A 21,904-nucleotide genomic window follows, 5' to 3' on the forward strand; every position below is an offset into this window, starting at 1 on the left:
TTAATTTTAGTTCTTGGGGGCAGACAAACTTACAAATGGATGACCCTCCTTGATACATTTCTTCACAAACCACTACAATAGCTACACAAGTGTTATCTGCTGTATAGAATTTATGCATCTTACATCTTAGCTTTATATCTACTGGGCCATTTTATTTTCTAGAATTTTTATGGTGTCATCTAATAGTCAAATTATTTGAATTAAAACTATGCATACAGATTGATATCTAAAAAATACTACTTTTCACTTCATGTATTTTCATAGAATGTAGGTTTATATGCTCTCATTGATTTTTTTGCCATGTTATATTTTCATCATTTATCACAATAGATAAAATTGCATATGTTTCATTATCTCTCGAAATAAGACAAAATAAGTTGTCCTAGTAGTCAGGCTAAACAGTGAAATATCAGGCTTTGAGCTTATTTAGAAGGTTGACAATTTTACCCTTATATTTCCATGTCAATTATATTTTGGACTTTTCAACGGAAATATATTCTGTGGTCCTTTAATAAACCATATTGTTTTCAAAAATATCCCATGCAAATCACTTAAAGATTAGCAACAGCATGTACTTTCTGGTGACTTTTTTGTAGTCTCATGTTATAACATTTATTCTTTCTTTATGATTTTACGTGAAAAAACATATAGAAATTAAAGAAATTATCAAAATGTATTACCAAATCTCAGAAATTGTATAATATAGATAAAGATGTTAGTGTGTATTTCTAGAACTTTCAACATTTTAGTACAAAGTTCTCCACTTTGCTGGAAATATAACCCAGTTAAGAACACTTGATGGTCTTGCAAGGGACCCAGGTTCAATTCTTATACCCAGATTACAGGTATCTCCCAGCCATCTGTAACTCTAGCCATACAAGAATTTACAATGTAGACTTGTTTTATTGTATACACACACACACACACACACACACACACACACACACACACACACAGCACAGAGAGAGAGAGAGAGAGAGAGAGAAATTAATGCCTCCCAATGATTATAGTTGTATGGTTTTTAAAATGTAGATAAGAAAAAGTCACTAAATATGTTCCATAAATCAGCCATGTCATGGTAAGCAACTCGCCTTTGGAAAAGAATATAAAGAGTCTCCCTCATTTCACATCAGGGCAAAAACAGATACTCTCTTTCTCCCAGCAGGACTGGCTCAGGGTTTTGGATGACTATTGTAGGGTTATCACTACTCAGTTGCCACTGGTTCTCTCAGTTGCTTTTCTACCCTAAAAATGATTTTGCTCTCAAACCCAGTTTCTGTTTTCAAACATGATTCCAGCAGACTTCAGGGTTGTGACAAAAGATGGAGTTAACACAGAGTAAAGTTATAAATAAAAATTTAGCAATTTGTTTATGAAATTTAGTTCAAGAACAGTTAAGGTGAGCACATAGCTTAGGGAACAGCCAACTATTTCTTCAACTTCTAAAAAAAACAAACAAGTCAAAGTATATTACGATATTTTTCAGACTAGAACAAATACAGAAAAAATTATAGCTGTCATTTTTAAAAGCTTGGAACATGGGATCTGATATGTTTTTGAGGGCCATATATTACTCATTTTTTAAAAATGTTCTCTTTAATTTGAATAGCTCTAGGTGCAGGCTTTTAATTCAAATCAACATCAAGAAAGGCTTGGCTATAAGTATATACTCAAGAACTCCCAATGGACTGCATGATAAATACACTTTTCTGTGTTTCTTATGATAAATTGCTAACATTTCACTGATTTTCATTTAAATTTTCACTGGTTGTAGACATCAAGTGGCTAGTTTTGGAGTATAACATTTGGTGATGGCCTTCTCTGTCTGTTTTTCCCACAGTCTGTTCCCAGTATTCTAGAGGAGTGTTTGCCATTTTTGGACTCTATGATAAGAGGTCAGTGCATACCTTGACCTCATTCTGCAGTGCCCTACACATCTCCCTCATCACACCCAGCTTCCCCACTGAAGGGGAGAGCCAGTTCGTACTGCAGTTAAGGCCTTCCTTGAGAGGTGCACTCCTGAGCCTGCTGGATCACTATGAATGGAATTGTTTCGTCTTCCTGTATGACACAGACAGGGGTAAGTCCTATGCCATATTACAGAAGCTCTACCATTCAGTCTGAGATGTCTTTGTGTGCCACTGATGTTACTTAGCAAAAATATTTTGATCCTTAATGCTTCTAAAGCTATAGAGAGTAGTTTGGGCATATTATCAATGTTTTAATTTCAACACCCAAAGTTTCTAAATTAAAATGATTCCAGCATGGTGTGGTAACTTTTCCTTTTGATCCCAGTACTTGAGTAGCAAGGCAGAATGATCTTGTAGACTGGTCTAAGAAGCAAGTTCCAATCCAGTTGGAGCTACACAGCGAGACTCAGTCTCAAAGCAAAGCAAATCAAATAGATTCCCATTCTGAGCAAATTGGCTCTGCAAGTTTGTTAAATTTGGGCCACAGAGGAAATCAAACCAAGGTTTTTTCCTCTATCAATGGCAACTCCCCCATAACACTCTTTGACTTATGGTTTACCAAACTTTGTGCAAACATATCAACTGAATAACTCCATTGCTAATTCTCCAACAGATATCGGCAGGGTGTTCACTAGATCAGTCAGATCCACAGCTGTGTGTCTAAAAAATGTTTCAGATCTCAGAGATGAAGGCTCAATCCCAGTGAGGTAGCCTCTTGCCTCAGATGCCACTCACAAACTGTAGGTTGTATAGCTGTGTTTTTGACTAACCAGCTTTGAGTATATATTTATCATGCTGTATATTGGGGTTCTAGTCACTGTCTCACTCTGCTTGATTAATTAGAAAGATCAAATAGCAGAACTCAAGATCACTTTGCTTATGTCTTATATACTTATAACATTATATAATTGTTCCAAAGAGAGACAGAGATGTTTGGCAAAATATAGAGGAGAAAAATTTCCTTAGGCTTGCTTTGGTGTGAATTCTTTGGTCTGCTTCATTTCTGGTTAGAATTATATTTACAGAAATTTTTTTCATCCAATGCATAACATATTTTTAAAAATATAACACATGATATTGTGGATGGAATTGTTCATATATGCCTTGCTCAAAATCGTTCGGTGCCCAGGGTGATGATGGACAGACAAAAGAATTTGTTTGTGTAGGTCAAGGTTGCAACATATAGTTCTATATTTACTTTAGGGACTTTACTGCTTGTGTTTTTACTTTTAAAACATCTGTAAAACCGATTGAATGCTGTTTTAAAAATAATATAAGAAGGTGATGTAACAGTTAATGCTAAAGGAAATTAACTATTGAAACACCTTCCAGATAGAATTAAAAGAGTATATAGGAAAGAGTGTCCTCAAAGGTGGACATGGAACTTTTAGTGTGGACAATACATGTAAGTGCCATCATCTTCATCTTCTCATTCTTAAGTTGATAATTACTATACTTGCCAACATTCTGCTATCAGCTTCTTCTTTGGAACTCCTTTCAGATAAGGCTAAAATGGCATAGGTCAGGAGTAGCCACACCCTATGAAGTGATGCTGCTCCAATTCATCTGTGACATAAACAAGCCATACTCTTCTTAATCTTCTCCATTTCTGGTTACTAATTACCACACTTCCTAACATTCTGGTTTCTACCAGGGCTATGCTGCTTTACTCAACAGCCCCGTTTAATAGATACAATTAGGAATGATGATAAAACTAAGAAAAGTGCCAAGTGGAGACAAATGAGTCAAGAATCTTTCATATTCTACTCAAGTATAATATGAGAAAGGATGAATTATTTATCCTTAATATTTCACTGAAGTATTTCCTAGACCAGGAAAAGAAAATCTTTCAAACCCACAAACTAAATAAAAAAAAAAATTCCAAAACTCTGAAATTTTCTATTGGTGAATGCCTCTGAAAACATTCAAGCAATTTTCTGTATTAGTTAGGAGACATTTTTATAATTAATTCAAACACATTTAGTTATAGACATTGACTTACACACTTGCTGTCAGTTGCCAAGTGTGAGGATAATCTTTTCCTACAGCAGGAAGACAACCTTATGTATAACTTCACCTTCCTGTTTGTCCATGGACGGCAAGACAGCCAAGAAAGATGAGGTTATGTAAACATCCACAGAGATTCTTGTAACTGAGGTAGGAACAGTAAGCAGAAATGGGCAAGGAACCTCGTTTTCTCCATAGCACAATTCTTAGATATTGTGATGTTCATTTTCTGTCGTTCTTGACTCACAGGTCCACAGGCTGGTTCCATCTTGGCTTATAAAAGGGAACAATAGGTTAAAAATAGAAAGAATGAAGCCAATTCGGTGAGCCTCCCTATTGTAGAAAAATAGAGATCCATGCCTTCCTAGTGCATTGTACTGTTTCTGATTAAGATTCAAGGAGTTGCATTGAAGAAGAGGGGAAGAATGCAAGAGCTAGAAAGAAGATAGGAAGGAAGGCCATGGAATGTCATCTTCTGTGCTAGATGTGGCCATTACAATCATAAATTCATAGCAAATACAGATGTCTGCTGCCTCAACCCCACTTAAGAGCTATTAGCTACTGATGGATTCAGGGAGTGACAGATTATTGCCTTGAGTTGTGTACCTACTGATGACCCCACTAGGCTATAATAGACACTTCCAAATAAATAATCACATAGATGCACCGGACTAAACTAAAAGTGTCACAGAGCAAGGCCAAAGTCGTGAGCCTTGGAAAGGGATAGGTGGGGGTAAGGGAGAGCTGGCAGTGACAAAAGGCAGGGACTCTAGCAGAGAGTAATCAGGACACGTTGTATTCTTGCATTAAATTATCAAACTATAATATTAATAAAATATTGAAGCAATGAAAATTTTGGAGGATTTGAAGGCAAAGACTGAAAATTAACCTGAATGAATGCTATATTCTGACAAGGACTGATGAACAAGGGGATTGAGCAAAGAACAATAAATAATGGCAAGGGTGGTCATGGAAAGAATAAAGCAGAGCAAGTAGCAAAATAACCTACCAGCTGACAGAGAGTCCTGAGGATGAATAAATGCCATCAGTGAATGTTTGCTTCAGGCAGCTTCTAAACATTTGCTAGCTTAGAGTGGGAATAGGGAAACAAGGGCAGTGCATATCTATCCCTGTGAATGACTGCTATGTCAGTCGAGTTGGCATCTGTCTGAGCTAATCTTCTATTGCTGTGGAAAGACACCATGTCCAAGGGATTCTTATAAAAGAAAGTATTCAACCAGAGGCTTGTTTACACTTTCAGAGGTTTAGTCCATTACCATCATGACTGGCAGCATGGTGACACACATGGCACTGAGGAAGTAGCTGAGACATTCATGTCCTGACCCACAGGCAGGCCTAGGGATAAAGAGGCTGGCCTGGAATGGGCTGTGATGAAGACCACCCCTCAGTGATACACCTTCTAACAAGCGCACACCTATCCCAACATGGCCATACCTGTGTGAGCCTATGGGGGCCATTCTCGTTCAAACCACCACAGCATCTTCAATGGTGTTAGATGCACATTGTTTATTTATACTTCTACCTAGTTGGCTATTCTTTACTTATTTTTTTTTTTTTTTTGATTGTCACTATTCAGCCTTTGAACAGGGTTTGGGCAGCCTTTGAACAACAGGTGGATAGGAATAAGGCCTTTGAAGATCTGCACTGGAAAGGTTAAGTTTTACCAGAACCTGAATGTTCAGAATTACAACAACCAAATGCAAAGTGAGTGCCTAGGAATCCAGAGTCTGATTTTTACCATGTTGATTATTTTAGTTTCTTTTTTTAAATATTAAATCTATGTGCAGACTTTTTCATTTGCTAGAGCTCCTAATTTACATCAAAATTGAGTTATTCAAATTTGTCTGAGTTCTAAGATGGAACATGTCAGACTGATTGAATATGGATATAAGGGGATAACATAGTTTTATCAGAGACAGGCCACTTAAACTTTCTTAACAATTCCATATTTTAAATGACCCATGATCTTCTAAAGCAATGGATCTCCAAATGGTTCATGATTGCCTGAGAAGTCTTATAAAACAAAAACAGCAATTATTCTAGAGAAGGAGTTGAAGAACTGAGGAAGAGAATTCCCTTGTAGAGCCCTTGTTGAATACACTTATTTTAAAAATATATTACAGCAAATCGATATTAATTGTAGAATTTCAATTAACAATGTGCCTTAGCATTATTTACCATGATATAAAATAGCTAAAGAAAGCAATAGCATATTATGCATTGCAATAAAAAGAAAAGTTGTAGCTTATGCCTTAAAACTCCGGCCAGTATTTTGTACATTCAAGTAAAAGATTTAATCCCATAGCCAAGCCATTGGCAGTGGATGATCTAAGTTCACAGTGTTAAGTACCTGTTTTCAAATTCAAGCTCTACAAGTTATTACACTTAATCTTGAAAGTGTTCGATGTTACTAGTTTGGAATTACATTAGTGTACCAAAAACAAAAACAACAACAAAAACCAAAGAACAAAAAAAAAAAAAAAAAAAACAGAACAAAGCAAACAAACAAGCTAACAAAAATAAAAACAAAGAAACATATCCAGGGGGTCAGTCATTACATACATACATAAAGAAAGGAATGCTATATTAGAGACATCATTCCTTTATTGTTATCATCATTGTTAGTAACACAGTGGTCCTATCATATTTTGAGTTAAATCCCCAAACATTTATTATTTTAATATTCCTGTTTTTTTGTTTTGGGTGGGTATTTAATTAAAAAAAAATGCTTTGCTTGCTTATTTTTCAAGACAGAGTTTGTGGGACTTGCTTTGTAGACCAGGCTGGTGTCAAACTCATAGGGGTCCACCACCACTGCTCAGCAGTTTTAATATTCTTATACATTCGTTAAAAGTGTTCAGTTGGCCAGGAGGTGGTGACACACACCTTTAATACCAGCACTCAGGAGGATCTCTGTGAGCTTGGGGCCAGCCTGGTCTAAAGAGTGAGCTCCCAGACAAGCAAGGGTACACAGAGAAACCCTGTCTCAAAAAGCAAACCAAAATAAAAAAAAGTGTTCAGTTGATTGCTTGTATCATGTTGAAAGGCTATGGCCATTAAATACTGTGTTATTTAATAAGAGTAATCTGTACTGTGTTGAAATTTTTCTAATTTAAGAACAAATGGTGTATTATTCATATGCAAACATAAACATATTTTACTAATTTTCATTTGAGAAGTCTTAATATTTAATCCAAAAATTGATACATTCTTGTTTAAAGCCAGAGAAAACCTTTGATTTGGGGTGATTTGTCTATAATTAGTAGGAGACTCTAGAATTAATCTGATCTGATTCCTTAACAACATCTCTATCAGACACTATATTCATTTCTTTTGATGCTTCTGCCACAGTTGTTTTTATCATTGTTTCATAACCTGGCTCAATTGGATCCTGTATCCCAACAATATATAAAACAGGAAACATAATGCTCAAGGACCATCTCAGATTTATATCAAAGGAGCAATGTTATCTCCAATGGAGGGGCCGCGTCTCAGAATGTATACATAGGTCTGTTAGAGGAAGGTCAGGTGAAAGTACAAAAGCAGCATCTTCTAAAAGGCATAGGCAAACCCGTGAGATACATGTAGATATATGTGAATTCATTACTAAGAAACAAATTAACATATTATTTTAACATATCTTCATATTACTTGTAAAAGCAATTCAGTAAACATTTATGGAGTTAGTTTTTTTTTTTTTAATTTTATAAAAGGATGCGATTGTAGATGTCATAGAAACAATATTATTAATCTTTGGTATCATTGATATAGGGTCTTTCAACTTTTTTTTGACCTAGGAGGGTCTAAGTTGCCATTTACAGTGAGATATTCTGTCGATGACTGCATAAGTAGGATGGAACACTTCCCACCTAAACACTATTTAACTCATAGGTACCATTAACTCATAGGTCTGACCAAACCATTTATTTAAAAATATCAAACCAAGATTTTTATGCCTACTGTTTGTTTACCTTTCTACATGAAATAGGTCTATGAAAAGGAAAGCTGTTTCCAAAAATTGTCTCAGGCATTTATGTGTCTATGATTTATATGGACATATGAACTAAAGTAAAACATTATACAAAATGGTAGATCATCACTTCAGCCATTTTAAAGGTGTTTATCTCATGATAAATTATCAAACATTAAAGTTGGAATTATTGCAATATGATGACTAAGTATTTATATAATAAAATAAATTCAATTATTTCTAAAATTCTCTTTGGATCTGTGTGTTTGAATGAGTTTTTGTTTGTTTTGATAATTTATATAAAAACTCTGTTAAGTAGGTTAAAGGCAGAGACACCATTAGCTCTAAAATGTGTGTTTATCAGTCTCTTAAATCATCTTTCATACTTTGTCCTTACCCCAAACTGAACTTTTCCATCGCTGTTCTTACCCCAAACCACAACATCCATGGCACATCTCCTCACCCAGAAAGATCACCCAGTGTGCCCAGGGTTTTTGCAGACCATTCAGTATAAAACCCCAGTATTTGTTATAGCATGCCAGGCACACCCATTTCCAGTGCCTTTCCATAACTCTCATTGCTCTGTGCACCGCATCCTTTCTACAAATGAAAGCAGATCTTTCTCCCTTTGGTCCTCCAAATCATTACTCAAAGCTGTCTTCTCACAACCATGGCTTCCTGACCAATTCTACACAGGTCCCTTCCTACTCACATGTCTTTGTTTGTTTGTTGTGTGTGTGTGTGTGTGTGCATGAAACACACTGAGTTTGATTAGCATCATGTGAGGTGGAGGTTATTTACTAAAGTTTGGACAACATATTCATGGTACACCACTGAAGAGAATTGTTTTTCTCTAAAGACTGTTAACTGCTAGCATAAACTTATTATAGAAAGTTGACAAGTGCCATTTTGTGTATGTCATATTCAGATAATCAGAGCTCTGTGAGTTCATGAGTGCTGCAATCAAGACAGCACTCCATGATGATGTTCATTCTTCCCCATCCCCTGCCTCTTACATTCTTTTCATCCCTCTTCCAGAATACTCCTACTGTCTATCATTACATTACCCATTTTTTTCCCTGGTCTCCTTTTTTTTTTTTTTTTTTTTTTTTTTTTTTTTTTCCTGACACACATCAGCTCTCTTCTTTCTCTGCACTTTACTTATTTACTTAGGCTCAGGCTCCATTGCTGCAGGGCATTTGACTGGTTTAGTCTCTAAAATATTCTCAGGATCTAGAATTATATATGGGACATTGAATGTGTTTCAGATATACATTTCTTTTTCTAACATGGAGGAAAATAATTGACAGGAATAATGAAGGACTGAGCATGTATGTTCATGTCATAATTATCATGGAAAGGGTTGGTTCCGTTGGTTCCATTGGTTCAGAAGCTCAGGAATAAATCATGCTGTATTTGACTTTTACAACATACAGAAACTCACAACTGCTGGGTGGTGGTGGCACGCCTTTAATCCCAGCACTCAGAAGGCAGAGGCAGGCAGATCTCTGTGAGTCCAAGGCCAGCCTGGCCTATAGAGCAAGTGCCAGGATAGGCTCTAAAGCTCTACAGAGAAACCCTGTCTTGAAAAAAATGAAAGAAAGGAAGGAAGGAAGGAAGGAAGGAAGGAAGGAAGGAAGGAAGGAAAGAAGGAAGGAAGGAAGGAAGAAGAAAGAAACTCACAGCTTTGCTATCTAGCATACTTTACCAAATTATTTTTAATTGGGTAAGAAGATTGATGTTTGTTTCAGATCATACTCTGCAGTTGCGGTTGTTAATACTGTGTAGCAGTTTAGAAAGATATTGAAGAGGTGGGGAAATTCTAACAATGTGCTCTAAATTCAACAAACTAAAGCCCAATGTATATTGATGGCCGGTGTATGGATTTTAAAACCATCCTGTAAAGAAATATGAGTAGAAAAGCAAAATCAAAAGGACTTTCAGATCAGAAAAAATATTCAAGTGATATCTGAGGTTTTGGAGCATTAATATGATAATAGGAAGTATTCTTACAACATAACCATGTCAAGCCTGAGGCCACAAGCCTTACTCATGCAAACCTATTCATTTGGAATTAAGTTTATGATAATGTTTTCATTTTCCAGAATGGAAATGGCTATAAATATGTGCAAAATCACACAGCGACTTAGTGACCAGTTAAAGTTTTCCTTGAGGGCAGTGAGACTTCTGAATCTGTGCTATGAGCAGCTCTGTTCCACCAGGAGGACTTCCAGCTTGACTTTAAAACAGAAATAGCCAAAGAACATAGTAGGAAAGCAGGCTCTGAACAATCGAATACTCCACATAGTGGACAACCCTAACATTTCCTGAAAGACACACACACACACACACACACACACACACACACACACACACACAAGAGCCAGTTACAGATCCAAATATTCCTGCTTTAGAATTTATTTCAGCATGGGCATCTGAGTTCTGCAGCTGCCGTGTGTGCTCTTTTGTGTGGCCACAGGTGTTGGCTGTGTGAAGAGAGCACACAACAGCAGTGACAAGGCAGGCACAGTGGGGACTGCCAGCACGGTAGTTGCTGCCAAGCTTACTACTGAGAGTCAAACATATGAATGTGCCAGTTTTCTTCCAAATGCTTTCCTATTGCAGAAAAACAAACTTGTCTTCAATGAAAATGTTCATTTGAAGTAAACATCCATTAGAGTCTAATACTGAATTTTCAGAAATGTAAGCATTGATTTGGTGTCCATGAAAAACATTAAAAAGAAAAATGAAATCATACGAGAAACCTTAAAGGAAAAAATAAAATCAAATAATGTACAGAAGCTTAAGGGAAAGGGACTCCAGTTCCTAATACGTTGTTATTCTATGCAATTACATAAACACCTGTGAGAGATCTACAGTGTGCTGTGTACTTAGTAAATTCACATATAAACTGTAGATATGCACAGAAAAGAGAAAACAGGAGACGCGTTGGAATTTAAAGACAGAATATCGAATATCTAATTTGAGACTAAGACACATCTGAAGTAGAGAGTAGAATTCAAAATAGCATATAAGATGTTAAGGGGGGCATTTAGGTAAAAGAAAAAGAATGCATTGGAGGGAGACTAAAGGAAAAAGCAAGGGGCTGGGATGAGCACAAATGGTGATCAGTCTACATCAGTGTGAAACAATGCCCAGCAAGTGAACTGTGAGCCATTTAGGAGCACTGTGCTCTCTGATGCTCTAGCTCTAAGTTGTAAGCAGCACATATAATTTGTGCTTTGTTAGTGATAAGTGAATAACATCCTCCTGTGAACCTAACCATGCTCTAACCATGCAAAACCGCAGAACTGTCTGTATTTGGTCATTTCCTCTGCAGGTCACTGTGCTCACAGGGAAACTTAGAAAGGACAGCATTTGAGTTGAGTCAAACATATAGACTGGGAGATTTCATATAAAATAGAGAGTAATCTTTCTCAAAAAGAGACCATTATCATATTGCTCAAATAGTAAATAATTCAGAGAGGGTGTACGTTGAGTGATTCTGGCAGAGAAAATGAGGAAGATGAGGAAAATGGAGTGAACATGACTAGGAATTGGATCATGCTGGACTGTGAAAGCCCTACCTAAAAATCAGGAAAATATGCCCTTACATGAAGTGATATTTATAGTTACTTTAAAATAAAATAATGCATGATTAAAGTTCATGCTTTAATCATGAGCCATTATAGAAGATTCTGTGACAAGAACAGCAACTGAAAAAGTCACAGTGTGATGTGTAAAACAGTAAAAATGAGCATCATATAACACATATAACAGTGATAAGAAGGCATAGAGTGCATAAGTCATTGAGTGGACAGGCTTCAGATAACATTTGTCATTTTGATTTGTGGCCATATTTTATTTTTAACGATGCCTGCTTTGAGTTTGGTTTAAAAAATAAAACAAACAAGATATGAACCACAACTTGAATTAAATCCTGGATCCCTAAAACCTCTATGTATTTTCAGCACATAGTCCATTGCTAGTGAAAATAATTTATGTATTTCCCACATTAGTCCTCATTATAATCAGGTATATGACAAACAAAGATGCTAAGGAACTCTACCTTTCTATGACTCTATGGTGTTCCTAGCATCCTCAAATAGAGAGTTAAACCCATGTTGATGCCTTGCTCGAATTCTGATGCCCCTTATTTAAAAACAACTTTTAGTTGTAAGTGGATATTCATGACGTGGTTACTTTGCTCTACATACTTTGCAAGTTTCCAGATAAAAATATTTTCTTCTTGAAAATTTGTTTAAAAATTAAATTTATTAATTGGTATCTTTGATTATTAAGCAGCACATGTTTGTCAATTTTTATGTGCTCTCTTCATTTGTCAAAATACATACAAATGCATTCTTAAAACTATGAGTACTTGGTCATTTTTTTCAAAATCTCTTGTATTCATCCAAAGTATCTCAAAAATTTCTATTAGCATTTTCTATGATTTGGATCTGAAAAGTTCTCTCAAAATTCTATGTGTTAGATAGATAGAGGCTTGATCCCTCGCTCTATGGAGTCTGGTGGAAACCTGAAGAGGTGAAATCTGGTGGAGATGGTTGGATCATTTGACACTCATTCTCAAGAGATAATGGGCACCTGCCTGTTTCTTGCTTCTTAGTCACTTCCTAGTCATGACGCTCGTATTTCTGCTATTCTACATGCTTTGCCATCATATGCCAACACCGACCTAAATCAACAAGTCATCTATGTACTAACAAACATCTCTACAACTGTAAACCAAAATAACCTTTCCTTCTTTGTAAATTAATTAATCCCAATTTTTATCATAGTGGAGAAAAGCTTACTAAAACTTAATTTCAATCCATACTTCTCCAACTTAACATTTGAGAGGAGGAGGTTCAGACTCAGGAGACAAGAAGATGCATCTCTCAGAGTTGAAGGCCACCCTGGCCTACACAAGAATGAAACAGATCTCATGCCTTTGATCCCAGCACTTGAGATTACATGCCTGAAGTCTCCATTGATTTTAAACATTGTGCTGTTTTTGTTATTAACATTTTTTCATTCTAAATGCAAGGGTTTGATTTCATTGATGATGCATTTGGGAAAAGAGATCACTAGGTGCTGTGTAAAAATCCCTGGAAAGGTCTTTGCAGATTTCCAGTTCTATTTAAATGACAGCATTAAAAATACCAAGAAGAGGCACTTCAAAACACAGACTAAGCACTTGATCCCTTCGTGGTTTTATAGCTTGGCTCATGTTCCATATGATCATAGTAAACCAAGCACAGAAAGATGAAAGGTGTTCACACTCACATGCAAATATGATCATAGCAAAGCAAGCAAAGTGATGAAACATGTTCAAACTCATAGGCAATAGCTCACATTACAATCTGAGAGAACAAATCATTTCTATTGGAGAGTAACATCATGGAATACAGAATAGCTCCTCTCATGAACACACCTGTACAGACTGAATGGTCTCCATAAAGGGGTCAAAGTGTTAAGATAATAAAACTACCAATTATATTCTAAAAGTAATGGATGCCAGACACCACGTCTGAGATAGACAATGTGGCCTGCTTCAGTAGGTTTTCTTGTACAGTTTCCTGTGGAATTATAAAATATATACTTTCCTAGTAATGGAAATGGAGGGCTAACCTGCAGACTGTCAATAAGATCAGAAAAGTATGGCTATGAGCCATGTATGATATAGTCTCTGGTGTTAATAGAAAGAATGATAGCATCATATACATGTAACAAAAGCAACCAGAATTCTAGGGGTCTGATGTGTTTAATGATAATAAGAATTCCTTCAACATTGTCTACTACACTATAAACTTGCTACTTCTGAGCCATTAGGTTTATTAAAGCTGACACTTGATAGTCTACTTCCACTGTTGCTCTTGGAAATATTTCAATCTCACTGTACCTTTGGGAAATGCAGCAAAAGAAATTTAAGATTATGTAAGTGATTCAAGATCTCATTTACTTCTTAGATTTATTTATGTTTTGTATGTAAGTGTTTTACTCACAGGTATATATGCACAACTCATGTGTGCCACAGGAGGTCAGAAGCCAAGGTCAGATCACTTAAAGCTGGAGTTAGAGATGGCTGTGAACCACCAGGTGGAGATGCTGGGAACTAAGCCTGAATGCTCTGCAAGAAAAACAAGTATCCTTGTATCATGAAACCTCCCTCTAACCCTCTTTTAGTGGAGACAGAAACTGAAATTATATTATTCCTCACTTTTTTGACTGCTTCCAGATAGGGGAATTTGTAACACAGATTCTGCAAGATGAAATAAAAGAAATGAGCATAGGCAAAACTTAGTAATTCTTTTCAAGCCAAAGTCAACCAGCTCAGTCCACAGATATGAACAATTCGCAGTAATTTTAAAAAAATAGATGAGTACTGCTTTGTAAAACCCTTCTTTTACACACACACATAAACACACACGCTCACGCACACATGCATGCACGCACATGATACAACTGGAGTTGTTGAACCTGTACCACACATCAGCGCTAATTGATTCATCTCATTAATCATCACACAGATTTGACAGGGGTTCATAGGAAGAAAAAGATGTGGTGTGATTTTAAATCAACTTCAAAACTGATCATGTATTCAAATTGCTGGTAACTGCTGAACTTCGCCAGTACTGAACTAGAAGAATATGAAAAATTCCACTTATCTCTTATAATTTAAGGCCTCCCACAAACTTTCTGACAATTTTAGTAGTTTCAGAAAGGGACCACATTTCCATTAGGACTCCTTTATGTCACTGGAAGTTTCTACCAGACCACCTCAAACCATGAGATCCCTGCAGAGGACACACCTGGCATTGAGCATACAGACTCCAACAGATCCCATTTACCTTTAAATTTGGTTTTGAGGACCACCTTCATTCCATGAACATTCTTCCATCTTCTGTGATGAGCAGCTAAATTTATTTACTCATAGATGAAATTTATGGGTAGATTATCTGTTTAACTTTTGCTTTGACACACAGTTTCGGGAATGTGTTTTCTATTATACGGGAGATCTTTGCTGTGGAAGCAATACTTAGTGCTTCTGCATTAACTGTAGTATCAAATGAAGCAAATATGTTCTCTTGTAAGACCCTCAGAATGAGGAGTCTTCCAGGTTCGGTCGATACCCCAAGAACTCAATGACCAGTCCAGTTGCTGCAAAACGCAAGAGGCTTTAATCAACAGGGAAACATTTGCGCAAACCGGCTCCTCCAGCACACAGGCTAGGGAGAAGCCCCCTCCCCCAGGCACAGGTGTTTTTAAAGGCAAACCCACAAGCTTAGGGAGGGGGTGGGACCCTCTGTCCATTGAGTACTACGTGACCCTTTGGAGGCTGGATGGTCTGCTATTAGGGTCAGCAGACCTTAGAGCCTCAGGTGTGCTAATTAATCTTGTCTGGGCAAACCAGAGTTACAGCTATCTCTCTTGACCTTATTTACCACCTGTTGACTCACAGGAAAGGAGGGGCAGTGTTAATTCTTCTTATCTCAGGGCCTTGTGAGAGGAAGTTAGCAAATTCCAAGGAACAGATATTGGTTTCCAGGTTAGTCCATCATTAACATTACTTTGTTTGTCTTTCACTCTCATTAATATCCTTTTTATTTATAGATGGATGTGAAATTGAACTCATATTTGTTTTGAAAATAATAATTGCCACAAGAATTCAATACACAAAATTATGCACTGTAATTTCTAATTGCCTTTAAAGTTTAAATAAACTCAAAATAAATCATACCATGCAGCCTAGAGTAAAAATAAGAACCATCTCCAACCCCCAAAGAGATATTAACTTTTTTATTTCAGATTATTTAATTTACAATTAACAAAAGGTTTTGGGAGGACTTTTAGTTAAGGATTCAGCTCAGACAGAACTACTTGTCAAATGTGAAATAAGATGATGGCTCATGCAAGAAAAAAAATCTCTTCCAAAGCTTGGATGACAGGTTGTAACATGTCTCACTTTCTGAGCATGGGACTTGCATAATCTGATAGAAAGTGATGTATGTGGTCTGCCTATGAATTATCATACTTCTCTTTGAACTAAAATTCATTCAAAATTTCTTCCTAAGTGGAAGCATATATGGTTTGTACTTCATTCTTTCAGGATGAAAAAAAAAATTTGCACATTTTATCTCACAAATGAGCCAGTGTTGCTATTTCAATGGATACATATCTAAGTAAATGAATGCATTGCTAAGATGTGTTTAACTATTTTTTATATTTATTCAATGTGTGTGAGAGAGACAGAGGGGAAGAGGGCAGAGGGAGAGAGAGAGGGAGAGAGAGAGAGCTAATGCATGGAAGCCTGAGGACAAGTTAAAGGAATGAATAGTTTACATCATATGGATGGGAAGTGGGAAAGGCACTAACTCTGTTCATGGATAAAAGTCAGACCCACTAAACTATCTCCTTACAGTCAAAATATGTATTTGATGTAGAAAGGTTACACAGAAACAATATTCTGTATCATAAATTTTTCAAGCAAGGAGTTTTCAGGTATTCAGTTTATACTTTCATCTCAATCATAATTAAATATTAGAACAAATTATAAAACATCCAAGTGAAAACAAATAGAATGTGGTTTCAATATTACTGTCATGTGTGCAGTGATCCCAGACTCCTGAGAGTATGGAGATACTCTTTGGAGTCTGTGCTATCTCAATCTTGAGAAATGGTACCTAAACCTGAAAAAAAAAAATAAGCAAAGCATTATACATTAGGCACTGTTGCTGATACGTGTTTATGTCCTTCTTCTTTTTTTTTAATCTGATCAAGTCTTGTTTAATGAATATAACCACAGGGTTTAAGTAGTGGAGAAATGTGGGAATGGGGAAAAGGGAGGATGTGAGGGAGGCAGAATGTCCTTCCAAGCAGAATGCAGGTGTTCTGCTATAAGATAAATTGCCATACGATAAGCAGGCAAGCTGGGATTCTTTCAGGGTCAGGCTGCATCATATGTTTAACAAGACAACAGTCATGGGGGAATGGAAAAATACTAGTATGTTAGTATCTAAGAGAATAATAGGAAAGTTGGCTGCTAAGATGCTAACTTTGCTCTGGGGTTCGCCACAGGTCCTCCTTTTAAATATAGTTTAAAAAAGGCCATGAGGTGGGAGAACCTTGAAGAAACTATGCCTGTCTTAGGTTAGAGAAATTCTTGGATCAGGAGTGTGGCATAGCCTTTCCTGTCATTGGAGATTATTGTTTATGTCCTTCTTAAACTCTTCTCTCCTTATCCAGAGAAATCTAGCACAACCACTCATGACTAGGAAGGGTAATGCCAATGTTTTAAAGAAATGCCAATGGCTTTGAGTACAAATAGACCTGCCTCAGGTTTGAGTTTTGAATTCAGAAATTACTGGTTGATTTTTCAACTCCCTAAACTGCTAGTGGACTTGACGACTGAGTGAAAACAATAAAGATGCAAAAGTATACAACTCAGTACTTGGCCCACAGTCACTGCTTATTAATAAATTACAGTTAAGATCCACTAAGGTTTTGCCTGTATAATTATCTACAGTGCTGTTATAAAATGAAGAGTAGCAGAGTCCCAGAAGAAATATCTTTACTATATTCTCAAATATGTGACAACCAAGGAAGTAAAGAAAATATATGCTCAGCTTTTCACAGTAGAAGAAAGCATTTTGAACTCAAGTTGAATGAACAGTTTTAATGTAAGCAGTTTCCAAACAGTTGAAAAAATAGAAGCTCAAAATAAGGGAGCACAAAGTCAAATCATCTCATTTCCAGAGTCACTTTCTGTCTTAGCAACACACAGCTGTTACACTGGGAATTATCCAATTTCACAGAGATAAATCTCTCTCCATTCATTTGGATAATTCTGAATTCCTTTCAGAGGCATATAAAGTCAGTGCAGAAGTATAAAGACTCAATAACGGTCATCGTAAGGGAAGAGTCAACCAACCAGAACAGCTGCTCATCAGCAATTCCTGAACACTGCCTTCATCATCCATATGGCTCTTCCTAACATCATTGAAATGCAAATTGGGCTAAAGTTATTTTAACCATAATATTAAAAGGGTTTATGGATTGTGCATTGAACATGAGAGACCTTGGAGTAATTGAAAAGATAAAAGTGTGTGTGTGTGTGTGTGTGTGTGTGTGTGTGTGTATTCACTTATGATCTTACCATTGACAATTTAAACTATAAGGTCAGCAAAAGTAATTGAGAAAACATGGTGTGTTTAGCTTCGAATTTCAGCTTTATATGAGGCTTCATTGGAAGAGAAAATTAATCATGTGAGTGCTGACTTAAATGTTGTAGAATCAGGAGAATTCAGTGTACTTGTGCCTGGACTTCCCTCCTGACTGGGATGCTGCTATTCTTCTGTGACCATAGCTTGCTTCATTATTTAGTTCCTTGACTCATCCTCACCCTGACATTTAGCATGGTACCGGCATCTTGCAAGACTGTCAATATCTGTTGCATGAATGAGAAATGTATTCATTTCATTATTCTTTCAATTGAATTTTATTTAATCATGAATAACAAAAGATTTCTAGGTATTGGTTAAAGAACTGCATGCATGAGCCACTATACCTGCCCCTTCTATACCCATCCATACAGATTCATGGTCTCCTCTTTAATTGTTATCATTACATGTATATACACATATAGGCATGTGCATGTATTCATTTAACATTGATGTTATGTTCATACGTCTAGTACTAACCCGTTGGGAGGTGGATAACCTATGATGGCCCTGAGTAAAAAACTAATTCTCCCTCTCTCAGTGGCCATTGGCCACATTTAGGTGTTTTCTCAGGGCTTAGATCAGGGGCAATTTCCTTGTCCATGTTTTTATGTCAGTTGGAACTGTCATTATGCTCTAATTCTTCCCCTACCATACCTAGGGGATGGTATCTCACTATAAATGTCCTGAGCCTGTGACTCAGAACTTTTCCACCACTGCTTACATGATTTTCCCTGAGTCTATTAGCTGGGATTGAACATTTCTTTCTTGAACATTTTCTTGGGTAAGCTCCTTAACTAAAACACAGGATTTAAGCAAAAGGTAGGACTAGAGAATAATCAATTAGCCATTTAGCCAAAAGTATTATAATTGTATATTCGGTATTTTTTGTGTGAGGGATAGATTCTGAGACTGACAGCCAGACAAGCACACTGTGGTTGACAGTATACCAGTGCCTCGTCTGACTCAGTAGGGAGAAAATCTTGCTACCAGGCCAAGGCTTTCAGCCCACTAGCAGGTCCTCTGTGAATTCGACCGCAAACACACTGTGGGGGTGCAACTTATACTTTCAGCAAAGGGAAAGCTCAGCAAAATAATTGTCCTTCAACAGAAAGGGAAACAGACCATTTTCAAAGCCCTACTCACTCCCAGAGAGACAGAGGCATTGTTTTTCTGATTTGGAAACCACTCTCCCTTGAGTGTGTTGTGTTCATCCTGACTCTCTGGTGAAAGTAACTGGCAGGGACCACTTACTTCTCTGTCTTAGTTGCTTTTGATGTCACAACAAAATGTCTAACAGAGATGGCTTGAAGAAAGGAGATTCACTTTGGTCATGTTATGATAAAGCATGAGGGGGACCTTGGAGGATTCCATGGCAGGCAAGGGTGACCAAGGCAGGGGACAAACATGAGACCAGCTCCTCCCTGTTCTAGAGACAGCCGCATCTTTTCGTGCAGTGCCAGCCTCGTTTCTGAGACACAATGGTGAAGGTCGGAGTGAACGGATTTGGACATATTGGACTCCTGGTTACCAGGGCTCCCATCAATTCTAGCAAAGTGGACATTGTTGCCATCAATGACCCCTTTATTGACCTCAACTACATGGTCTATATGTTCCAGTATGATTCTTCCCAAGGCAAGTTCAAGGGCACAGTCAAGGCTGAGAATGGGAAGCTTGTCATCAACAGAAAGGATATCACCATCTTCCAGGAGCGAGATCCTGCCAACATCAAATGGGGTGATGCTGGTGCCGAGTATGTTGTGGAGTCTACTGGCACCTTCACCACCATGGAGAAGGCTGGGGCCCACTTGAAGGGTGGGGCCAAGAGGGTTATCATCTCCTCCCCTTCTGCTGATGCCCCCATGTTTGTGATGTGTGTGAACCATGAGAAATATGACAACTCCCTCAAGATTGTCAGCAAAGTTTCCTGCACTACCAACTGCTTAGCCCCCCTGGCCAAGGTCATCCATGATAACTTTGGCATTGAGGAAGGACTCATGACCACAGTCCATGCCATCGCTGCCACCCAGAAGACTGTGGATGGCCCCTCCGGGAAGCTGTGGTGTGATGGGCATAGCGCTGCCCAGACCATCATCCCTGCATCCACAGGTGCTGCCAAGGCTGTGGGCAAGGTCATCCCAGAGCTGAATGGGGAGCTCACTGGCATGGCCTTCCTTGTTCCTATCCCCAATGTGTCTGTTGTGTATCTGGCATGCTGCCTGGAGAAAACTGCCAAGTATGACGACATCAAGAAGGTGGTGAAGCAGGCATCCTAGGTCCCACTGAAGGGCATCCTGGACTACACCGAGGACCAGGTTGTTTCCTGCGACTTCAACAGTGACTACCACTCTTCCACCTTTGACACTGGGCCTGGCATCACTCTCAATGACAACTTCATAAAGCTCATTTCCTGGTAAGACAATGAATTCTGGTACAGCTACAGGGTGGTGGACCTCATGGCCTACATGGCCTCCAAGGAGTGAGAGCCCATCCTGGACCATCCACCTGTAGCAAGGACATGAGCAAGAGAGAGGCCCTGGCTGCTGATCAGTCCCTGTCCAACAACCCCCGACACTAATCTCCTTCACAGTTTCCATCCCAGACCCCCAGAATGAAGGGGCTTAGGGAGCCCTGCTCTCTTGAGTACCATCAATATAGTTCACTGCACCTGTCAAAAAAACAAAAAACAAACAAAAAAAAAAAGAAAGAAAGAAAGAAAGAAAGAAAGAAAGAAAGAAAGAAAGAAAGGGAAGAGGGGGAGAATGAGAAAAAAAATTAAATAGACAAGACAGAGAGAGAGAAAGAGAGAGAGAGAGAGAGAGAGAGAGAGAGAGAGAGAGAGAGAGAGAGAACAGAGCAAGGGAAATAGAAAAACTCATATCTGCTCCAAGAAAAAAGAAAGGAGAGAAATGTAAGGAGTATGGTTTTTCCTCCAGAAAGGAAGCTTACGTGGGTGGAGTCTGTCTTTTAAAGGTGTCTTCTCCTGCATGCAGACTATGCAACCATGGAACCCTGGGCTAGCCAGGGTACTGCCAAAATACATTCTGCCAGGTGACACAGATAGGCCAGCATAATTCCTGAATCCTTACAGGTCACAGTTTCAGAAAGCTCAGCCCAAGGCTGCTTAGTTCCAGAGGCTGGGGCTGAACTTAATAACAGTCAGAGCCTAAGGAAGCTGCTAATATCATGGCAGTCAGAAAGTAGAGAGAATGAGGAGAGAATTAGAGATCAGAGGATGACCTGCAAAGGCATTAATGTCAATGCCCACTAAGCCCCGCTTTTAGAATTTCCAGAACCTCTAAAGCCAATACCAACATATGTGCTGTGTGAGGACAATTCGAGGTCAACCCCCACATGTGGTAGAAAGAGCGTATGTGTATTTTAATGTTTAGGACACTGCTTCATCAATGAACTCCTTCTAATCATTCTAGTCGAGTGAAAATTTTTTCTGAAGATTTGCTGGGTGTTGTTGTTTTGCTGCAGCTGGGGGCAATGAAACACGAACCACAAAACTTAACAAAAACTCCAGGGAGTTTATTGGGGAAAGGGAACAAAGGGAGGAGTAGGAGTTGGCCAACTAGAACAGAGATGTAAAGGGAAAGAGAAGGGGAGAACAGAGATGGAGGGGAGAAAGGGACCAAACAGGTTAGAGGAACTTGCATAAAGGAGAAAGCTTGCACAGAGTCCTCATGCAGCCATGTAGAGTGACATAGCCA

At 38.0% G+C, this 21,904-nt stretch overlaps 1 protein-coding gene and 1 pseudogene across 7 annotated transcripts in view; both read left to right on the forward strand.

Moving 5' to 3' along the window:
• Window positions 1-21,904, forward strand: part of Gria4 (glutamate ionotropic receptor AMPA type subunit 4) — a 345,494-nt gene that overhangs the window by 128,214 nt on the left and 195,376 nt on the right. For all 7 annotated transcript variants that reach the window (XM_051177800.1, XM_051177798.1, XM_051177799.1 and 4 more), the window contains exon 4: window positions 1,841-2,080. In XM_051177800.1, coding sequence (XP_051033757.1) covers window positions 1,841-2,080 — 240 coding nt within the window. The remainder of the gene's footprint in view (window positions 1-1,840; window positions 2,081-21,904) is intronic.
• On the forward strand, window positions 19,611-20,686 carry LOC127216914 (glyceraldehyde-3-phosphate dehydrogenase-like; annotated as a pseudogene).

Source organism: Phodopus roborovskii, unplaced genomic scaffold (genome assembly GCF_943737965.1).
Source record: "Phodopus roborovskii unplaced genomic scaffold, PHOROB, whole genome shotgun sequence".
In the NCBI taxonomy this organism is placed as follows: Eukaryota; Metazoa; Chordata; class Mammalia; order Rodentia; family Cricetidae; genus Phodopus; species Phodopus roborovskii.